Source organism: Mus pahari, chromosome 3 (assembly GCF_900095145.1).
Source record: "Mus pahari chromosome 3, PAHARI_EIJ_v1.1, whole genome shotgun sequence".
NCBI lineage: Eukaryota > Metazoa > Chordata > Mammalia > Rodentia > Muridae > Mus > Mus pahari.
Genome location: NC_034592.1, coordinates 31,401,409 through 31,423,898, shown reverse-complemented (window position 1 = coordinate 31,423,898; position 22,490 = coordinate 31,401,409). Strand labels below are relative to the sequence as shown.

Genomic DNA, 22,490 nt, shown 5'->3' with positions numbered 1-22,490 from the left:
TAGTCTATAATATGTATAATTTAGGTAGAATGAGCTGTTATTAACAGTCATGAGTCTAACCCATTCTCTTCTCAAACTACATTTCAAAAGTTTAGAATTACAAATCATATTTGCCAGAAGGCATTTTTATAAGGTAATGCTAAGTTTTCTACATGCTGTTGGCCTGAGAAACTTGACATGGTTATGAAGAACTATGGCAGATGGACTGCCCTGCTTCCTGACCCGTTGTAAAGAGCCTTAGGTAAGAGTAGGTTATATGTGCATCAGAGAGGGTATGTACACATTCATCTATATGTGATTTATACATGCGTACATATTTATACATATATATATATGTATGTATAGCCAATATATATATATATTTAATCATGAAACATTTATAAAATGAATTAGGTCTTTGGCATATTTAAACATTTCTCATTTACAATTTGCTTTTAAAAAAAAATTATTTAGCCATGCAAGATTTCAGCATATTCAGTATTTTTTAATAATAAACATGTCTAGTCAAAGAAGGCATTAATGAAGCAATTCCCCAAATAAAACAGTCCATGATATCTGAGTTACAGCAGAGAGAGTGTGGTCTTTGTAGTTTAATCAAGATCACAAGACTTGTTTTGAGCGACTGTCATCTTTAATTTTACGGCACTTCATTTCAGAGTAGGACTGCCAGGGTCACATGCAATTAAAACACAGGCAAGATTTGTCTTGTGAAATCTTAACATAAAAAGTAATGTGTTACTCCATTTTAACTTTTCCACTGAACTCTGTGAACTCACTAATTACTTTTCCCCCCTCTTGTCACCTTTTTGATATGACATGTATTTTATAGAGGAGATAGAAGTTTGGATTTTTTTTTCATATCGTGCATACGATTGAGGATAACAAAATTAAACCAGAGGAAAAAAGGAGTGTGTTTCTCAGAAATACATTTTTTAGTAATATCTGAGTACTCCAGCTTCAATTACAAAGAACCTCATGATCAAATTCTAGGAAATAACCGTTAATCTGCTTAACTAGGGCAGGTAGGAGTGTAATAACAGACCAGCGATTTTATAGAGGCCAGGATCCTGAACTGGGGCGTCCTCTCTGGAGTGCAGGCAAAGGCTCTTTTATGTGATTGGCTGTGGAAGGTCTTAACAGGCAGCAGCAGCAGCGTGGAGATTGGGAGCGCAAGGAGGTTGTTGCCTTACAGTGATCAGTAATTGCATAGACCCTTATTAACCTTATTGATAAGGAGCTTAGGGAAGTCCCATTCAGGCCTCGGTACAGCACTTTTTTGTTCTCTTGTCTGTCTCTGTGTGCAATCTCAGCCACTTTGTAGGAAAGCCTTTCTGGGCACCACAAAAATTCAGTGTGAGTAGCTGAGCCTCTAAGCAAGAGCAAGAAATGGCACAGGAGCAGGGATCTCGGGGCCTATTTAACTGGGCAAGGACACCTGGAGAATGTTTGAAAAATTTGTGCTTAAAGAGTCTTTTATATTGCTCCTCTTTCAATGCAGCTGGGGACTGCAGGGATCAGGGGATTATTTTTGATACCTGTCGAAAAGAGTTATGTCTACACTGATTTTCCATCCCTCACCACTAATTAACCTCATTGTATACAGGAAGCAGTCTATTTAATACCTGCATTCTTTCTGTAATGCCAAGTAAAATGAAATCCAGTGTGAAATCTGGTTAGCGTTTGCCTTTTTGAAGTCATTTTAGAGTTTCCAGTTTTAGTGACTGTGACCTTGGAACTGATAGCTAAGGAAATAGTGAGTGCAAACCAATTTTGGTTTCAGTAGTGTCCTGAGCCTCCTCCAGATTGAAAGCTGTCTTCACCTGGCAGCCTGAAGGGCTGGGGCATCTGGAGCCCAGGTCCCTCTCCCAGGTCATCTTCTGAGGCTCAGTCCTTTCAGGCAACTCCGTTCCACTAATGCTCTCTCCTCTGCAGTTGAACATTGCTGTCCTTTTCCTTTCTTTGGGATGCTTGAATGTAACAGATGGACACTTCCTGGTAAACTTCACAGCAGCCAAGCAAAGAGATACTGAAGGACAGGAAGGGATTTGAGCCCAGGGTAGGATGCTGTGTGAAATTTTGCTGGTGGAATGTTTTAAGGGAGAGTCGGGAGGCAGGGTCTAGAAAGAAAGAGCAGAAATTAAACTGTGTAAAATGTCACCAAATGATGTGGAAAAATCCACACGTCTGCAAGTATGCCGCACAATATGGACTTAGAATGTCTTTGCTAGCAATGTGAGAGGGATGGAGCAATGGTTACATCCCTGTTCTGAAACTTGTATGTCAAGGAAACTTGTCAGCTCAAACAGTGCCAGAGGAAAGAGAGGGTTTCCAGGTCAAGGCTTTATACTATGCAGCGAGCTTGGCTGTTTGATAGATTGATCGGAAAGCCCTCACGCTATAGTATTCAGATAATGTGGAAGTCACTTGTGTGGAAGTTCAGGGGAGTAGTGGATGATGTCACTAGGTGTCGTAGATACCAGGATGCTTCCTGAATGTGAGCATCTGCCGTCAGAGTCGGAGGAATCAAGCTGACAAGGAATCTGCTGCCACCACGGAGCTGTAGGGAAGAAGCATCTCTTGGGGACACAGACTTCAAGAGACATAGATGAAGGGGGTTTTCTTTGATGTCCTTTTTTATCTAGGGCTAGGAGTCAACCAGTGATTTGGCTGCACTGAAGACATTAGACACTACATTTATCTTGATAGGAAATATGATGGTGGATTATGTTCATCTGCTTATGTTCTTGGTGCTTATCTTGGTTCATTTATCTAACAAGTGTGCACTTAGCACACACCATGGGCATGGTGTTGACTGTCTCCCTTGCTGCTTTATATACACTCTCCAAACTGAATAAGGGGTGTTCTCCAGAATCAAGCTTAAGAATTTTGTGGACACTGGGTGTGTTGTCTTAAGTATAAACTAGCAAAAACCCAAAAATCAAAAAAAAAAAAAAGGCAAAAAACCAGATGCCAGTTTATAAGGGTGTGTATGTGAGTGTATATGTGTGTGTGTGTGTTGTCAAGACATTTTCATCTTGACAACACCGCTGTAGCAAATTGTCATCTCCCTATTCCAAATGTCCCCTGTGTTTTCACCACTCTGATGCTTCAGGATTACTGTTCAGCAGTATGAGCCACAGCGTGTCCTCATGCCTGCCTCTTATTCATTTATATTTAAGAGGAACACTGTTGGGGGCCCATTTTTTTCATCTTGCCCAAGCCCCTACAGAGCTAGATCTAATTTCAATATGATGCTGCATAGTATGATATGATGCATGGTAACTGGCCACTGGCAAACATGATTGATCCACCCCAGTTACTAAAGTGCCATATAGGGTCAGAGCCACCCGAACAGGTGCTTTGTAAAGAGCTTTGCTTATCTGCTTACTTCACAGTGAAGTGAAGTCGGAACTATATATGTAAAGCATACAGGTAAATGAACTATTACCTGACTGCTAACATCCAAAGAGCCAAATCGTTAAGGAGGTTTAGTCATTCACCTATTTGCAGCAACAGAAACACTCTACATTCTTTGGGAGACTCACATAATGTCCTTTCTGTTCTTTTATGAAAATTGAGATGGAAGAAAAGCAAGCAGCAAACCTCCCGCATTTAATATAAACATTTGGGGTGTTTACCTACTTACATTGTTTATCAATTACAGTCCTTGAATAACCTTGTGGTATGCTTGTGTATTAGTCATGTTTCAAATTGCCGAGATACAACGCCTAATAAAGTGACTTCTGGGAGAAAAGGTTTCTATGAGGTCAGAGTTAGAGTGTATGGGGCTTCATGGTAAGGAAAGCGGGTGAGCCATCATCACATCTGAGTGCATCAGGCCACAAAAAACGACGAATACCTGGTGCTCAGTCCAAGTACTCTCCTCCCTGTTTTTATTCAGCCCGAGATCCCAGCCCATGGGACAGTCCACATCCCAGATTTAACCATCCCAAACTGATAGTTTAGCCACCCCAAGTAGTGCATGATCTTTTGGAGCCATACTATTTGGAAAAGAATAACACCCTGGCAAGTTACTAATTACATTAACTTGGTAACACCATTATTTTTTTCTGCTCATGTTTCTTTAAGGATGAACTGGGGACAGCAAGAGCAATTGCAGAAAGACATTTGTGAAGAGACAATAAAGCAACATATGCAAAGACTATCTTTGATAAAGAACTCGTGTTTCATACATGTCAGCCATCCCAGTCAGTCTTTCCAGGTCTATTTTCCTTCATGGAGGGAGAGAAGCAATGCTGCCTCAAAAGAGAAGAGTAAGATGTGCTGATGTGGTGTGTTGGAAATGACCACGTGACCTTCTGGGGTAGTTCTGCCTGTGCACACAATCTCCTAGTCCTTGGCCATACCTTGATTCAAATACATTAATGACTGTTAAATGACAAATAACTGCCAGGATGTTAGAGTTAACAATGGCCCCAGCCCAGCAAGCAATCCAGAAATGGTCCTGTTTAATAGAACTGGTGCTGTCCAATCAGAACCGGTGCTTTTCACTTAGCAATGGTAGCAAAGAGATGTGGGCAAAGCTTCCTCAAAGAACAGCCAGATGATCTCTAGACCAACTTCTCTGCTGGTCTGAATCCTGACTGCATTAATAGTGCTATGGCGACAATCTTCTGACCACAGTTTCTCCCTGCATCAGGTTCTAGTTTGTTACATCACAATTCTGATACAAGTTACTTTCTTGTTGAAAGATCAAGGGTATAAACATTTTTCACTAGACAAGTATTAGACCATTCAAGGCTTTATAAGTTTGGTCCCCAACCTTCTTTACACCGTCTCCAGATTATAAAGTTATTTATCATTAAATTATGGATCTATCATCTACATCCTTAAGTGTCAATTTGTGATATGTGCATTACCTGCTTTAGCTCTCACCACGCTATTCCATTAGACAGTAAGATTTTTAAAAAATGTATATTGCATTTAATAGATCATAAAACAAGAGCATTCCAAATGGACTAAGCAATCTGCTCAGAATTTGAACAGTAAGTTCGATGTAGGTTGTTCTTTCTTATTGCTTTGGCTCATTCCCTTGTCTCCAAACTTTAAAGACTGTCATTTTCTGGGGAACAAACATTGCAACTTGTAAGCCTTAACAACCGAGGGAGGCCACAAAAGGGACTTGATCTTCAGGCAGAGTCTGCTCAGATGTGTTTTATTTGGTTGCTTATTTAGTGTCTTAAAAATCAGATTTCATAGAAGATTCTCAATTCTGGCCTTCCATGAAAGATCTGAAGGTCTGGCAACACTGCTCACATTCCCACATCAGCCACATCAGCTCCAGCTGAGTGGAAGCCTGCCTTTTGGCCAGGCAGGGAGCTTGAGTTCTCCCCAGCTGTTACCACTTCATAGTGCCTGCTGCCTGCTTCTCTTTACTCTATGGTACATGCCTGGCCCCACTCGGCATCTGAGTGTGCAGCCCTTGGCTTAAAGAAACACACACACACACACACACACAGACATAAGACAAACACACAGAGACACACACAAACACACACATGACAGACAGACAGACAGACAGACAGACAGACACACACACACACACACACACAGAGAGAGAAAGAACCTATCTACTTGTAATGATAAGATGAAGCATTTTAAAATTATTTCCTTTTTTTTGAATTATAATAGGATTATATCATTTCCTCTTCCGTGACTCACCCCTAAATTCCCCAGGTACCCTTCCTTGTTCTTTTTCAAATACATGTTGAAAAATTTTTATTAATTTTGTTAAACACACACATATGTATATTATTTAAATACAATCTGCTTAGTTGTTTTTTTTTTTTTTTTGGAGACAGGGTTTCTCTGTATAGCCCTGGCTGTTCTGGAACTCACTTTTGTAAATGAGGCTGGCCTCGAACTCAGAAATCTGCCTGCCTCTTCCTTTGTATAATCTTACTTGTATATATGTATTTTTTCAGAGCTGACCAGATGAAGCACTCTAATTGAAGATTTTGAATTCCCCAGGAGAGAGTTGATATTGTTTTGGAATTTTTTCTCATTTTTGACAACAGAGCAATTTGACCCAGAACTTTTAGTGACGGTCCTTTTGGATGAAAAAATTTTGCAGGGCCTTTTAATTAGGAATTGACAGGGTGATTAACTTATAATTCACAAAAATAAATGTGGGAGAGAGAAGTGCAGGTCAATTTCTAGCTGTGTTAAGCTGGAAGGACAGCACTGTTGGCAAGTGACTGCTTCTTTCTAACAGCTTTTCTAATTTTTCTTAATTGGATCCTTTGTTTTCTAATTGGATAGGGTGAACCATCATAAGGCTTTCAATTATGAGCGGTGGCATGATGATCCTGTCATATGGCACATGCTAAGCAAAGCCAGACTCAGAACATGTAAAACGGAATACCCATCTTTTCCATGAAGAGAGGGGGAATCTCTTATGAGCTGGGTGGATAAAGCCCGGATGAAATGGGCATTCTAACTGTTTTTGTTTTTGCTTTTGTTTTGTTCTGTTTTTCCCAGAAAGGAGGCTTTAGACTTGTGTTTCTATTTGGTAGATGATAATGCCTTATTATTGTATTGAAATGACTCTGAGAATACAAGGTTATTATTGCACTGGTAGGAAATGTTAAAAAAAGTATAGGAACATGACCCACGCACGTATAACACAGAGCCCTAGCCACTGTAAGAGAATAAGAGTCTTCTCAAGGGGTTTTTAATCTCTTGACCACTAAGACATTTAGAGATGCTTTGTTCAAGTTGTTCTGTGGTCTACAAAAAAAAAATCTGAATATTTTGGCCCACATCTAACCTCGATGGTTTTCTGTAGTTCTGTCTTCCAAAAATCACCAGGCAGATATACTTCCATCTCTAGTTACTGATTTTCTCAATATTCTATGGGGGCATCAGGTCTTCCCCAATCCTGGTCCATGTCATTCCTCATTCCTGCTGGGTGTACCTTCTGTATTTTTTTCCTGGTCTAGTAAATCTCATTGATTTGTCAAGATTCGATAGAACTTCTCAAGGTTATTGCTACTGTGCAGCCCAATCTGACTTCCCCAGGCACAGCTTGTTTCTTATGCTTTGCTAATGTTTCTGTAACTGGCACTGCAGATCTATTTGAGCATTCCTATGTCTAGGTGTTGAATCCTATGGTGAACATGGTTACTCCATTGGCAAACATTTATGATCTTGTACTGGATAATAACTAATCCTTTGGCATTTGTCTTCCTTCCTACAATACATAGGGGAGTAATACTTAATATGTGCTTCTTATGACAACCATATCCTTAGAACATGACCTAGCTCAGACCAAGTGGGTAAGAAGCCCTCACTACCTGTCCATGTGTGTGTGTGTGTGTGTGTGTGTGTGTGTGTGTGTATTTATGTATTTGTTGTTGTTTTAATGGAGAATAAAATCTCTTAGTGCTTCAACCTAGTGAAGTAACGGCTTTGACACTCAGGATAGTGATTCTAGACATTATGTCTTTCTGAAATGCCGTAACCTTTTTATGCTTTAGAGTGAGCAAGTGAGATACTGTGATGGGCATGTTGGCTCAGTACCTTGGAAAGGTCTCCCTCTAGAGAGAAAACATGTTCTCTGATGCAGTGCCCTTAGTAGGCAGGAACAGGACACAGCTGGGGTCTGGATCAGGCTAAATCCCATCTGATTGGAAATCAAGAAGCTGGTGCGTTTGAAGATTATGAATCTGGAAAGCAGCAGAGAGAAGGGGATGTAGATCTTTGCTCAAAGCAGGTAGTGCCATTTCTCTTTGGCTTTCTCTCTGGTTGAAGCTTCCAGAATATCTTTAAAGATGGATTCGTGAAGACACAGTGTTTTAATACTGGAAGTTCTAACCCTGTTTTTCTCATTTCAAGAAGGGAAATAATTAACGTCCTGGAAAAGGTTTCATTGAGACTGTTATAGCGTTAAGGAAGACTAGAAATGAATGCCAGAAACCCATGTTTCATGTTTCTCCGTGTTTTATTGAAAGGCACAAGTTTTATGTGTAAGAGGCTTTCCCAGTTTAGCCATTCTGCTGCTTCACTCTTACTGATGTCTTTAGATCACGGGATTCTGTTTCTTGTGACTCCCACTCCCCTTGGCTTTGTGGTGTGTGCGAATACATCCCACTTGGTGCAACCACATTGAACTATTCAGTGTGGCTGCTTCATAGTTCTTGGCTATGAGCTCATGTATAGGTACTTTTACTAAGATAAATACACTCAAGAGGGACAAGCAAAATGGGCCCTTCCTCAGGCGAGCATCCTCAGGCATCTCTGTGGATGCTGGTACTTCATGAACATCTGGCTATCTCTTAAGTAGACTTTCTCATCTCTGAATGTCCCATCCATGTTACAGCCTATGCCTATGAGCTCATCACTGTTCTGAGTATCTCCTCCTGAATCTGTTCTTCACATCATATTATTCACATGCTTTTTTTTTTTTTTGTATTTTATGGACAAACTCATAACCGGACTTACTTATCACACTAGGTTAGTTTTATTTGTTCCACATGAATTTATTAAAAAGCTCTCAAAACATGATTTTATGTTTTAACAGCAGAACTCTTTCATAAAACAGCATGGGATGTGTTCAGCTAGTACATACTTTTCAAAATACAGCAGTATTTGATATATTCTAGATAGCTATTCCTTTGTTTATCCATCATAACTGAAAGTAACCATCAAATGGATAAAACAATATGAGTCTAGTCAAGAAATCCTTAGGTCACACTGATACAAGCATTTAAAAATCTCTCTTTCTGGATAGAGTTAGTGTACCTCACCAATAAAAGATCCTTCAAAACATAATAAAAATTCTACATAAAATGAAATTTTGGGGGAAAAGGAAGATATATGTTTTGATGACGAGTCGAAAAGGTGTGTTTGAGGAACCAAAATAGTATTCACACACACAGAGAACAACAGCCTTACAACAAATCTCTTCAGCTATCCTTTTGTTCTTCAGAGAAGTTGCCACTCAGTGTGCTGTGTTTGCCAACCTCACCTGTCGCTGAGCATCATTGGATTGGACTTTTGAAAGGTGAAAAAGCTCTATTTTGACGGAGAACATAGATGCCTTCTTCCCCCTTGGGTTCTCTCTGTGAATGCTTAGGCATGTGCAGACCTAGTTGGTGAACTGCAGCAAATGGATCTTGAGATGGCACATGTTATACACTCGCTCATCCTTACCCACAAGTTCTCTACTTACTCCTACAGCTGCACACCCACCAGAATATACCTGATGGCAAGGAACAGTGCAAGAGCTGTGTCTTAATGCTACCTTGTACACATCGTTTAAGAATGCGAGACGCTTACGAGGTATTTATAGAATGCTGAAGGAAAAAACAAAACAAAAAAAAAAAACCAAAAATCCCAACACCCAAGGGGTTAATGTAGAACACATATAGGAAAATATTGTCATTTATTTTATTTGAATGTTTGGAACTTAAATACAAAATCATCACTAAGTTTTCACAAAATGAAGCATCTGTCGCTTGGAAGGAAAAAATATTTCAGAAATATGTTTACAGAAATGTAAAAATATTAGGCATCAAGACAGATGTGAACATACTCAGTAGCTCGTCTCGGCTGTCAGTCTTCCTCTGAGCTGAAGATCTTATCATACTCAGTCAGCATGAACTCCGCTATCTGGTTTTGGTATACCATGTGGACCGCTACATTCCCCGACTCATTTTCCGCTCGCAGAAGGGTGGGTCCAAATACAATCCCCAAGCTTTGGGTGGACATGAGATTCTGGGAGGCTTTGGCCACTATCCTGGGGAGAAGAAAAAGAAACAAAGAAAAGATGCCATTGGAGTTTACTGTGAAACCGTGGCTAGCTATATAGTTCCAGGACAAAGAGAAAGGCAGAGAACCTTGCCATGCTGTTCACAGGCCGTACATGAAGCTCCGAATGAGAACAGGGCTCGGTAGTGAACACCACTGTGTCCAACCTTAAATCCTCATTACAAATGGCTACTGTGCCATTTGTATATGAATATGAATAAATATGTTAAACAGCAAAACTCTTGTGGAGTCAACCTGATGCAGCCTCGGGGGTGCTTATGATAGACGGATAATATAGGTGACACATTCATGGGTTATTTTAGAATCCAAATTAACAATAGAAAGTATGTGCATGATTAAAAATGGAAGACAGACATAAGAACTGGGAACAAGTGAGACTTTACTGACTAGAGTGAGGGAAGCGCTCCTGGCAGAAGCTAACTGGGTATGTCTTGTAGAGGAGGTAGGCTCTGTGACATTTAGGCATATGTCAAAATTCTGTTTCTCCACTCAGTTGGATGGGTGGATTTTTCTCATGTCTTAATAGAATGAAGAACCAGGTAGCATTTCTAGACAGAAAGACTCCTTCTGAGGTTAGAGCGATCCTTACACAAGTGAGGATTACACAGAAAGCAGGATTACCTTTGGTATATAAAGATGTTGTATGAAAGGAATGCCTGACATGGCGCAAAAGAACTTTTCAAGCAAAACCAAACTTTCTTGACACTTAAACAAATCATGCATGGCTGATACTTCCTAGTTTCCTATCAAAATTCTGGAAGTACGAAGTTTCAAAGCTGGTAAGGCAGCACGTGGAAGGCAGGTGCTAAGAAATGCTGTTGTAGACTTCCCGACAACCTGACCCGAGGAGTGTGAGTGAAAGGATTTGTTGGCCCCAGTGCTCAGGGTGGGATTTTGTTGAACTGTTTAGACCTTGGCAGCTGTCTTGTTTGTCGATACACTTCAGTGTCAGAGGAGGCCCAAGACTCTATTTACTTTCATTACTTTCCAACTAGAATTTTTGAAGTCCCACGCTCTGGCTTGTACCTGAGCACTGCCCAGGTAAATGTAATAGAGCATTGCCAGCAGACTATACATGACTTACATTGTCCCAAACAACAATGATCAGCTATTATTTTTAAGTGATCTTAATGTGCCATCTAATCCTCATCATAACCAGACAAAGCCAGTTCTGTTGTTAGCTCTGTTGGGCAGCTGAAAAGGCTAAGACCCTATGTGCATAGGGACTGATGGCATGCAGAACTGTGGCTGCTATGCAGGCTGTGTGGTCCCTGCTCTTAAGGGCACATCATCTGTGAGTGCTGACACCATTATGCCAACCTTTCGCTCTTGTGCCCCTCATGTGATTATTGAATCTGCTGTAAGAGGCTCGGAATTTCTATCCTTCACTCTACAGTGGTGACCGTCAGTTTGGTTATAGCACATTCATTGTGGGCAAAATGACTGCAATTTTGAGAGAAGAATCCAAGACATCCCGTTTCACATTTTTCTTTTCCTCCTGCTTTAAGCGGAGAGCATTTGTACCTGTCAGTATTGTTGGCATGGCTACATTTCTGGGAGGGAGTCTCATATTTTTAGAGTATCCGTGAGTTACCAGAGATTTCAAACTTAAGGTTTCCTTTGAAAATAAAAAGAGCTATGTCACTTTGATGGTTTGCTTTTCAAAAAGGCTGTGTAGTGATATGAGCCTCCTCTCCCCGCATCTGGCGAGCGAGACAGACCTCAGTTCCCCGCGGCATGGCAGTTTACCTCAGTTTGATATGTGTCTGAACCTCTTCTTGGCAAGTGTGCTAGAAAAGTCATTAGTAAGACTTATTTTAAGGTAAAAAGGGTTTTATCTTTTGCTTTTAAATGAGTGCCTTTATGATACCAACTCTAACGACTCCAAGACAAGAGAAGTTGCCAAAGACAAAAATGGAAAAAATAAACCATAACAAGCAATTGAGTGCTCTGCAGGCAAAAGCTGCTGTAACTTTACCCATTGACAGTAAATGTCTCAGCTGCAGAGGTTTACCCAGCAGGCACCGGTGCTCTTTGGTCATAGGCTATGGAGAAGGCAGACTGCCTGTGTGATGGTAAATGGCTTGGCAATGGCATCTGGGTATTGCACGATCATTAGGGACCAGAGTCTAGAGAGTCTGAGGGAGGAGTGGCCTGATGTAAGCACGGATCGAGGGATGAAGATATAGTTTCCAATCCACACTGTTCTCATTGCTGCGGGACAAAGATAATGGACAGGGGAGTTGAGATTAGTTGGGAGCTCAAACTGAGTTGACACCCTTCAAAAGTAAGGCCAGAAGTCAAGGCACATCCAGGATCTGGGAAGTGCAGGGGATAATCTTCGCTGCCAGGGAGTGATGGAGTCATTCCATCTGTTGTCAGTGAAGCTCAGCTCTCGTCCACAAAGCACCACCAGTGGGATGTAGCCCTAAGGACAAAAGAAGCTGGACTGAGGCTAGAGACTTTTCTGTACTCTAAGCATTATAGGTTATTGATTGATTGATTGATTGATTGACTGTGCTGGCAAAAGACCCTGCCTCAAATCTCAGGAAAAGGCCAAATGTAGATGTGGGTACTGACCAAGACTGGAGAGTATATGGTAGTGATGCATATCTAGGTTCTTCCACCTCAGCCTCGGGGCTATGGTGGCTCCCCTAATGGATTCCTTCTAGTGTATAGGCTCCTACCCTACTGTTCAAAGGCTCAGCTTTTGCCTTCATGTATATATGAATAAAAACCGTGCATCTCATCCCAAACCTGTGTTCTTCAGGTCTGTTCTCCACAAACTTGCTGACTGATTGTGATAATGCTCATCGACGGGAGCTTTAAAGTGATCTTGTTCAACATAAACCCTTCAGAGTAACACAGCTTTATATTTTTACCATGTCTGGATTAGTGCAGATTACATTTTGATAGCTGTTTCTTAAATTAAGAAAATCAAGTCACTTGCTATGCCTTCTAGAAAAACAAGATGGAGTTAAGAGATAAGACAATATGTATGGGTATTATATGGAATATGTGCTAATTAGCTTATTACCATCATTAAATGCATTGTGTGTATGAGGGAGGGGGAGGGAGGGAGGGAGGGAGGGAGGGAGGGAGAGAGAGAGAGAGAGAGAAAGAGAGAGAGAGAGAGAGATGTGTGTACAGTTTATTTTCTGAATAGCAATGAAGCGGTAGTTAATATGTTGAAAAAGCAATCTAAGAAATGATGCTGAGGGTAAAGACCAATACATGGTAGTAATTGCTGACTATTTAATCAAATGATTCACATTGACAGACAATATAGGCTCACGCTATATTTTAAATTACATTGGACGCCATTTTGTAGACTGTAGGGGCAGACCCTTCTAGCAAAGAAGGCTTGGAAATTAGGGCTACCTGGCAAGAGTTTTAGTGCTATTATAAATTTAGCTATTCACATATAAACCCAGCCATCCCTACTTTGCTAGACTCCTGAACAGTCAAGGGACTGATAGAGAAGCACATAGAAAGTCAATCAACGTTTGCAAATATAATTAGAGTATTATGAAAAAGTATCTATATGTCACATCATAATAGCATATCTTCTAGTTTCCTGGGTGACTAAATAGGAATTACAGCTGGGAGCCTAACTAGTAAAGCATATGTAAGAATAAAGTCTAACATAAACAAGAAGAAGGCTGTATGTACATTGTATAATCTAGTATACATGGAGGAAAACATAAAAAGGTAGTAAGAGGTTCTTCCAGCCTCAGTTGAACAGCAGGCCACGGTTGGCAATACCTTCCAGGAAGCTATGACTGAAGTGAGTTCTGTGAAACATCATTTCTTTCTCAGGTTTCATAAAAATGGTACCCCAGATATGTTTTGAAGACGATTGTGGTTTGTAAATTTTACTGCATGAAAATGGTATGAAGATTTTAAAAAGACTACGGAGATAATGGCCCCACTTATGCTCAGCTTGTGTCCTCAATGATGTGCCTGGATTTACTGCCTCGGTGGCACTGAGATATACAGACAGGGAAACTCTGTCCTAGTGTTCTCTGCTAAGGGTCTTGTGTGCAGTTCTGAAAATGTACTGGGTTTTACCAGGCTGCGTTTTCTCTGAGTCGCAGCCTCTGCTGCCAGCCTAGGGGGAGGTGAGATGTGTCTGTGTCCGGACAGTGTCCCTCCGTAGGTGGACATATTCACCATCCTTAAAGACTCCACTGGCAGGGTTGCAAATTTTCAGTTGTAACTTAACCTGTTTCCAGAAAAAAAGATGAAAGACATCCATCCTTTATTACAAGACACAAACTAAATTGCAGAGAAGAAATATGAATAAGAAACACAAGAACAAAGACAAGGTGGAGAGACTAAAGTACTATGAACTGGTGGGTGATTAGGGAGGCATAGAAAATGTTTAGCTCTTCTAACAGTATTTTGGAATTTCCCTGATAGGTGTTTATTTGCTATTAATTTATTCCCAAGAAATCCTAATAGCAAAGATACAAGCAGCATGAAGAGCTCAAACTTAACCCGACAAGCAGCTCGTCTTTAGAAAGACTAAATAGACACTGCTCTGTCTAACAGAGCCTAATAAAGAGATAGTTAAGATTTTATTACTGTGTTCTGAGATAGCAATTGATACATATTCATTGTAGGAGCAATGGTTATACCACCGTGTTAAAGAAAAAGTTTATAAAGTCATGGAATGGCTCACAATTATTGTTTTAGAGGAGCAGAGGAGAACTAGCTTATAGCACTATAGTAAGAGAAAATGGGACCACTCTTTGTCAGGTGCGGAGGGAAGGAACATGACCCATCCAGTTGGATTATTAAAGAAGCAATCTGTACTACAGTGCAACGGACATTAGACCCCAGGCCCGAACAAGACAGCAAAACAAAATAAAACAACAAAAACAAAACAAACAAAACAAAACAAAAACCCACCAATCACCCAAGCAGCCAACCAAAACCCAGAAGTTCTCAGGAAAGCCTTTTATTTGGTAGGCTTTTCAAAAAAGTGCGTAGAATCTGAGCTAACGGAAAGACATTTCTTGGTTGCAAATAATCACAGCCAAATGACTCAAGCTGAAAGAGGGACTTGGTAGGAGACTAAAAGTTACGATGGAATTAAGAAAAGCACCATGTTTAATAGTAGCACAGATTCAAGGAGATAGCTGATAGGTGGGCATAAACTTAAAAAAATTATGTTATGTTATGTATGTATATATGTATGTATGTATGTATGTATGTAGTGTGTGTGTGTGTGTGTGTGTGTGTGTGTGTGTGTGTGTGTATTTGTGTGTCTGCACGAGAGAACAACCTGCAGAAGTTGGTTTTTTTACGTTAAACATATTGGTCTTGAGGATCAAATTCAGATCATCAGGCTTGGCCACTCACCATCCTGAAAATTTCCTTTTAAGTTTGTGTTTTGCTGTTACCATGGTGATGTGTGAAGGCCACAGAAAGCCACATAACTTCCCACTGGACAAGTTTCCAGTTCTGGGGGTGTACTGCCGTGGTCCTCTTCCTGTCTGAGGAACTTCTAGAGGGTGTTACTGGACTAGGGGAGAGGTGGTGATGAGCTTATTCCCGCCATCAAGCCACACACCTGGTTTGCTAAATGTGTTTCAGCCACTGCGTGTGAAATGTTAGTTGTAATTTTGACCACTTAGTGAAGAGAGGCAGTTAGAAATAGAATCAATCTTCAATATGCTCAACTTATGTTTCTTATGTGTTGTGACTATTTTGAGGGGATACATGCTAACCATATGCTTGCCTTCCCTCAGTTTGCACAAGCTCTTCTGCTGCCTCCCTTGGCCTTTTATAAGACTGGGGAATTTGCAAACCTCCCACCTTCCCTCTTAAAGTCATAGAGCATGTCAGAAGAATGCTCAGATGTAATGAAAGCCGGAGCATGCTTACAGAGCATTTGCCTTCAGCATCAGTGTGTTCCAGAGTGATCATTCACAGCTGGTCATATGTCAATCTGGAAATCAATTGGCTTAAACTAATTGTAGTCTTCAATTTTATATCTAGATACTATATCATTATTAGTTTCCAAAAATCGGCTCATGACTAGCATCTCAAGAGGGAATTATTGCTATATTCTGACATTTTTGCTTTTAAATAATCTTTAAAGCCATGCATATATAATTTTTTCAAAGCACATTATAGGAAAAAACCCAATATGGCAATTGCCTATTGATAGGTAACACAGCCTGCCTTTTTTCATTTATTGAGCTACTTTGCATTAATTTCAATTCAGAAGATTGAAACACTTTCAATTATTCACTTGCCTCATATTTTTATTGATCAAACATTACAGAGATAGTCTAAAGCACCTTTAAAATAATATTCAAATTGTCTAATAGGATGTCAGGAAAGCAAATTTAAAAATAATAGCCATGAGCTTCAATTAACGACATATTTCTAGTTATGTATTTTGAAAGATATCAACAATGATAAATAAAGCAGGCTGTCAAAGCCACAGTCCTGCCACTCTTAAGTAGCAGAAGGGAATACCAGCAATGCTGTTGTTGAACGCCTTCTCTGTGCTAATCACAGTGCCTCGAGTATGCCAGTTATTTCAAAGCATATTTTAAAAGAAGCTTTAAGTTTTTTTTCTTCAATTTTATAGGAATGAATTCTATTAGGGAAAAATGTTAAAATTTCATGCGTACAATTCTTTGTGTGTATGTGCATGACATGTGTGCATGACTGTGAGCGGGTACAATTATGTGTGTGCTACAGTGTGCATGTGGAAGCCGGTCCTCATCTTTCCCCATATGTGAGAAAGGAATTTGGCTCTTGGCTATTTGAATCTGAAGCTGGCTGTCCTGGGAACATCTGGGCACCCTGTCTCTGTTTCCCATCTCACCATAGGAGCACTTGGGTTCTAGATATGCACACCGTAACACCTGGGCTTACATGGGCACTGGGGATTTGAGCTCAGGACCTTATATTTAAAGTATAGGACTTTACTTACTGAACTGTCTCACTCACCCAGAACCTTAACTTTAAAAAGTGTATTACTTAATAACCTACTATGTACCGGGTGCTACTCTGATTGTTGAAATCGTTGTGGTGAGGAAAACCTAGTTCGAGCTCACACAACCAGTCCTCCCTATTCGGAGATTTTTATATCTGGGGATCTAGCCATCCTCAGATGGAAAGCATTGGACAGAAAAAAAAATTACATTTGTGTTGAAAGCATATAAAGTTTTTTCCTGTACATCGACCATAAACAATGTGCCGTAACAACTATTTCCATAGCATACAAATTATATTTGGTATAAAAATAGTATAAAATGGTGTGAAGTGTACAGGAGGATGTGCATAGGTCGTGTGCAAATACTGGACTATTTTGTAAGACCTCGACATCCACAAGGCTCTTGTGGTGTGCCGAAAGTATGCTCATGCCAGCAAGATTCTGCTGAAGGGACCCTGATATTGCGGNCTCTTGTGAGGCTATGCCAGTGCCTGGCAAACACAGAAGTGGATGCTCACAGCCAGTTATTGGATGGAACACAGGGTCCCCAATGGAGGAGCTAGAGAAAGTACCCAAGGACCTGAAGGGGGCTGCAACCCTGTAGGTGGAACAACAATATGAACTAACCAGTACCCCCTGAGCTCGTGTCTCTAGCTGCATATGTAGCAGNAGATGGCCTAATCAGCCATCATTGGGAAGAGAGGCCCCTTGGTCTTGTAAACTTTATATGACCCAGCACAGGGCAAGGCCTGGGCCAAGTAGTGGGAGTGGGTGGGTAGGGGAACAGAGGTGGGGGGAGGGGTATAGGAAACTTTTGGGATAGCATTTGAAATGTAAATAAAGAAAATAATAAAAAAAAAAAGAAAAGAAAACTGAGGGGTGACTCGAATCTTGATGTGGCGGGGGTGGGGGTGGGGGGCAAGAAACAGCCAAGCACACACTACTCAATAGATAATGCGATTTCAATCATGAAATGCTTTACAAGAAAATTAAGAAAGGGAGGGAATAGATCTTATACTGACCCTTAGTGCTTTAAAAATCCCACTGACCTATGAGTCTATTCGCAGAGATTCGTGTTTACATTCCATGGGCGGCTACCATTTTCAAACACGACTCAGATAGTTTCAAGTGGCAGTGAGTGGTGAAACATGTTGTCTTTAGCAGACAGGGTGCTGCTCTTGGGAGGGAGAGAAGATCCAGGAAAGGTATAGCAAGTTCAGTGCTGCAGGACGAAGCTGTGTTAGCAGTTCTGGGAGTAGAAAAAGGCACAGTGTGGCCAACGGACTGGGGATCCAGGCTGTGGAGGTAGGAGGTACTCCAGAGGGACTTGGAGAGCCTTAGTAAAGATTTTTGTTGGAAGGGTGATGGGGAGCCTGTTCTTAGGTTTTGAAATAAAAGGGCATTGTCAGTACTTAGAGAGTGAATATTACAATGTAATTACTGTATGCATTTGAAGAAATACTCTTTCTACAGTTCTGACGGCATTTCTCATGCCTAGCATCGGCAATTGCTGTGCCTTAGTTGTGTAATGATTATCGTTTTGTCATGACCTCATATGGTAAAATGGGCATACACTAAGGATTTAATACTGTAAAGTGAGTAAATAATGACACAATCTTAATCTTTCTTCAAATTTTGGAGTTATTTCCATAGGAAGTGGCTTCTCTTTTGAGCAGGTGAACTCACCTTGCACCCACCAGCTTGCCATCACAAGCACTTGGCACTGTCTGCAGAAAGCTTCACGACTGGGTGAAGTGGGGGACTCTCCTTTGCCTGCAGCCTTCAATGGGCAGAAGCTAAAGGTGCAGGTAGCCCCTACACACAGAGAACAGCCTCCTATCACACCATCACAGTGCGCTGGTGGTGGGAACCCTATCCTCAATAGGAGGGTGCCAGTGGATCTCCCTCACTGCCCCTGAGAGCCATGAACCATGGAACACCGAGATCTACTCCCAGAAAATTGATAGCAAGAAGTTTGGGACAACCCTTGACAAACAAATGTCTCAAACAAGTTCTCAGGTGGTGCAAGTCCATGCCGTGGGAACAAGCACTGATCTCCATGGCAACGTGTGTGAGGGTATTGTGATTATTACCTGGTGTATTCTTTAACATGTAATAGCAGGCCATTTTCCATTCCTTCACTTCAACTTTAGATCCTTTAGTGTGTGAGCAGTGGGAAAGAAATCAGCAAACGCAAATGACCTTGTGTATTTTTTCCTTTGTGTCTATTTATTGCCACCTTTTTTTTTTTAAAAATTGAAACAGCATCATTTTATGGTTGTTTATTTAGCCCATTTCATTTATTTGTATAAAAATTGTTGAAAACCCTTAAAATGTGCTAGTAAAAAGCAACTAGGAATAACAAGTGAAGCCTTCCTCCGTTTCCTTATGAAAAACCTTCATTGTAGCTATGATTAACCATTGGGTGTGACTTCTGGATCATCTTCTAATGACCCACGATTTTCCTACCATTATATATGATAATAGATATCTATATATGATACTTGTATAATATATAGCACACATATGAAAAGTTTTCCTTTAAAAGATAATGAAATATTAAGATTTAAACAGTCTAGAATTTCTTTTCCTCCCTTTATTCTATATCATAGGCATCTTTCTAATTCAGAACCCATAAAATACTGCATTCTTTTTTTTTTTTTTTTTAAGTCATTTCATTTCATTGCAGGGAGACACCTTGAGTTATTTAAGCATTCCACTGCTGGTGGCTCTCGGGTTGTTCCGTTGTTTTCGGTCACAGACAATGGTGCAATGAAGAGCCTTTTCTGTGCAGATTTCTGAGATCTTATGTATTGAGAAGATACATTTTTCACCATTTTTATTACACATATAGTTCCTGACTTTCTGTTTCTTGATTTTATTTACTTTGATGTTTCTGTAGTCACACATGATAGTATTCCTTCAGCAATCTCTACTATTGTTGTTAATAAATTCAGCCATATAGAGATAAGATACAGAGCATCCGTCTTGTCTTAGTTTTTTTTTTTTTTTTTTTTAAATGATGTCACTATTTTTTAGCATGCTCCCTAATTTATCTTGATCTAGTTTGGTTTGGAAATGTGATGACAATATAAATTTATCCTTTGGGAAAAGGATGCCAGCTAATTATTGAATAATCCACTCACTACCAAATGATTTGTGACACTTTTATGTGTGTTTATTTTTTGTACTCACAGCCACGCATACCTGCATATAATCTATCTGGATATTTTGAACCATTACTCGGCTATTTAAACCACTGTCAAGTTATTAGGTATGTCCCTCCTCTCAGTCTTCTTTTCTTCATAACTGAAAGAAAGCGTCCAGATGAACTTTCAGACGAGGGAACTGAGTTCCAGGAAGATTGAATACTTTGATCAAAGCACCGAGGAAAAGAGGTAGAACTGAGGCTAAGACTCGAGTCTCTACTACTCTGGAATATAGACACTTCCTGTGCAAATGACTAGAGACCATCTTTTTGAGTTTGAGATATGAGATCTTTCTAACAATAAGGCCTGAGGAACACTTGTGGAAGGATCAAAGACAGTTGAAATGAGTTGCAACCAGCACGTTTTCCTGGGTGACACATTTTTAATTTTTCAGACTCTCCTAATTTACATTCAAGGGAATAACTACTCAAAGGAGACGGGCAGGAAGACAGAAGAAAAATGAAACTAGTATGAACAGTCTTTCTCTCCTGAGTCAGAAATGTTTAAACTTTGGACAGCCACCATCCCTCACCTCAATTGGAAATGCATTGCTGGTGTCACGACAGAGCGTTTCACCTCTGCTTTTCTTTAGGCATCTTCCCTCAAACTTCAGGATGGTTTCAGTCATCTCTATGTGAGTCTCCTCAGAGTAACAGAAGTTTGCCCCGCTGCCTAATGACTGATGATTCCAGGATCCTACTTTAGAGTTAGAGGAAACATCTAGAAAATGTATCATACATTTGGAATACTTTCAGGAAGCAAATGTTCATAAGAGTGCCATTATTTGCTACATGAGTGCTTTAGTCTGGGTTTCTATTGCAGTGAGGAAATACTATGACTAAAAAGCAAGTTGGGGAGAAAAAGGCTGACTCTGCTTACATGTCCATATTGCTATTCATCACTTAAGGAAGTCTGGATAGGAACTCAAACGGGACAGGATCCTGGAGGCAGGAGTGGATGAAGAGGCCATAAAGGGGTGCTGCTTACTGCCTTGCTTCTCCTGGTTTGCTCAGCCTGCTTTCTTATAGAACCTAAGATCACCAGCAGAGGGATAATACCACCCACAATGGGCTGTTCCTCTCCCCACCTCCCCCAATCACTATCTGGGAAAATGCCTTACAGCTGGATCTCATGGAAGCCTTTCTTCCATCGAGGTTCCTTCCTCTCTGATGACTTTAGCTTGTGTCAAGTTGACACAGAAAATAGTGAGTACGGTGCTTTTCAAGTGAACCTGTTGAAATACTAGTATGTGCTAGTCACATTTTCCGTGGACTATCGAGTGCTGAACATGGATCAGCATTAATTAAGCCCACAGAATAATGCACCTCATTTAAAAGACATTAGTGGGAAACATGGGTGTTAAATATTTACTCTTTGATGTTTGAAGAGCCCAGGAGGAAGGTTACCAGTATGTAGTAAGAATTTGTTAACCTCTTATTTTTTCCTTATTATGTAAGTGAAGGGAGCTACTTCGCTTCCCACTAAGGGCACCTATACAAGGTCTTAGCAGTCTGTGTTTGGCAGAGGCTATCTTCTTGTTTCAGAGTTCTTTTGGGTAACTGATAATCAGTTGCAATTAGGGTACTATCATTCTTCAATCCATATTTTTTATTTTGTTTTCTATGTGAAAATAATTTTTTAATCCTTTGTATGGTGACTGGACTTTAATAGGAGCCTGTAAGTTATTGGGTATCAGGATGTCATTAAAATAAGACACTCCTAAAAATAAGGACTTAGGACCTAAACTGGTATTTGGTTTGAAGCCATGATGGTGGGAAAGCAAACAGCCATGATATGGGGGAAAAGAGGAAGTGAGGTTTCCTTTGTATGAAGAATTAGTGATGTGAAAATGAAATGACTGGTTCAAAACAGTCATGGAGTCTTATCAACATGGATAATGTAATCAAGTCAAAATAAAAAAAATCACTAAAAATCCTAACCCCTTGGAGTTTTCCATCTTTTAATATCTAATATAGATGTCCCTGATAGATCCTGGAAAGCTATCAGGAGCACTCATTAAGTAATTAAATATTTCATGCATAAAAGACCCATATTCCCTATAGCAGTAAATCTCCAAACCCAAAAAGCCCAGTTAGAGAAATCACAACTCAATTAATAGAAATACAAGCTATACGCTTAGATTGAGCAGATCTACCACTACAGTACTATTATTCCCATCTATTAGATCCCATATAACTTGCCGTTTTTCCAAGCCATGTGCTTCTGATCCATCTTCCTTCTACCTCCTCCTCCTTCATTGTTCTCTCTCTCTCTCTCTCTCTCTCTCTCTCTCTCTCTCTCTCTCTCTCTCCTCCTTTCTTCCTTTCCCCCCAAACTTTTCAGTTTCACCTTTCCTCCTACTGCCCAATCACTGGCTCTAGCCTTTATCTGAAACGTTAAGATGGGGAGAAGGTTCACAAGTCACCTGTATTCGTGATTCACTCCTAGTCTGCAGCCCCTCCCGGGACAGTGAAATTAGCTTCAAAATATAAGACCAGGGCAATCCACAATTCCCCATCAAAAGAAATATT

The 22,490-nt window shown here is 40.3% G+C and overlaps 1 protein-coding gene across 5 annotated transcripts in view; it reads right to left on the bottom strand.

Annotated features, from left to right (window-relative positions):
* Positions 1-468: 468 nt before the first annotated feature.
* The window catches only part of Arhgap15 (Rho GTPase activating protein 15), a 622,856-nt gene continuing 600,834 nt past the window's right edge, over positions 469-22,490 (bottom strand). For 3 of the 5 annotated variants that reach the window (XM_021192464.2, XM_029536485.1, XM_029536484.1), the window contains one exon: positions 9,398-9,760. In XM_021192464.2, the coding sequence (XP_021048123.1) occupies positions 9,577-9,760 (184 nt within the window). In that variant the 3' untranslated portion in view covers positions 9,398-9,576. Of the gene's footprint in view, positions 2,118-7,542; positions 7,689-9,397; positions 9,761-22,490 lie in introns of those variants that run through there. The other 2 variants (XM_021192463.1, XM_029536483.1) reach the window with 2 other exon arrangements.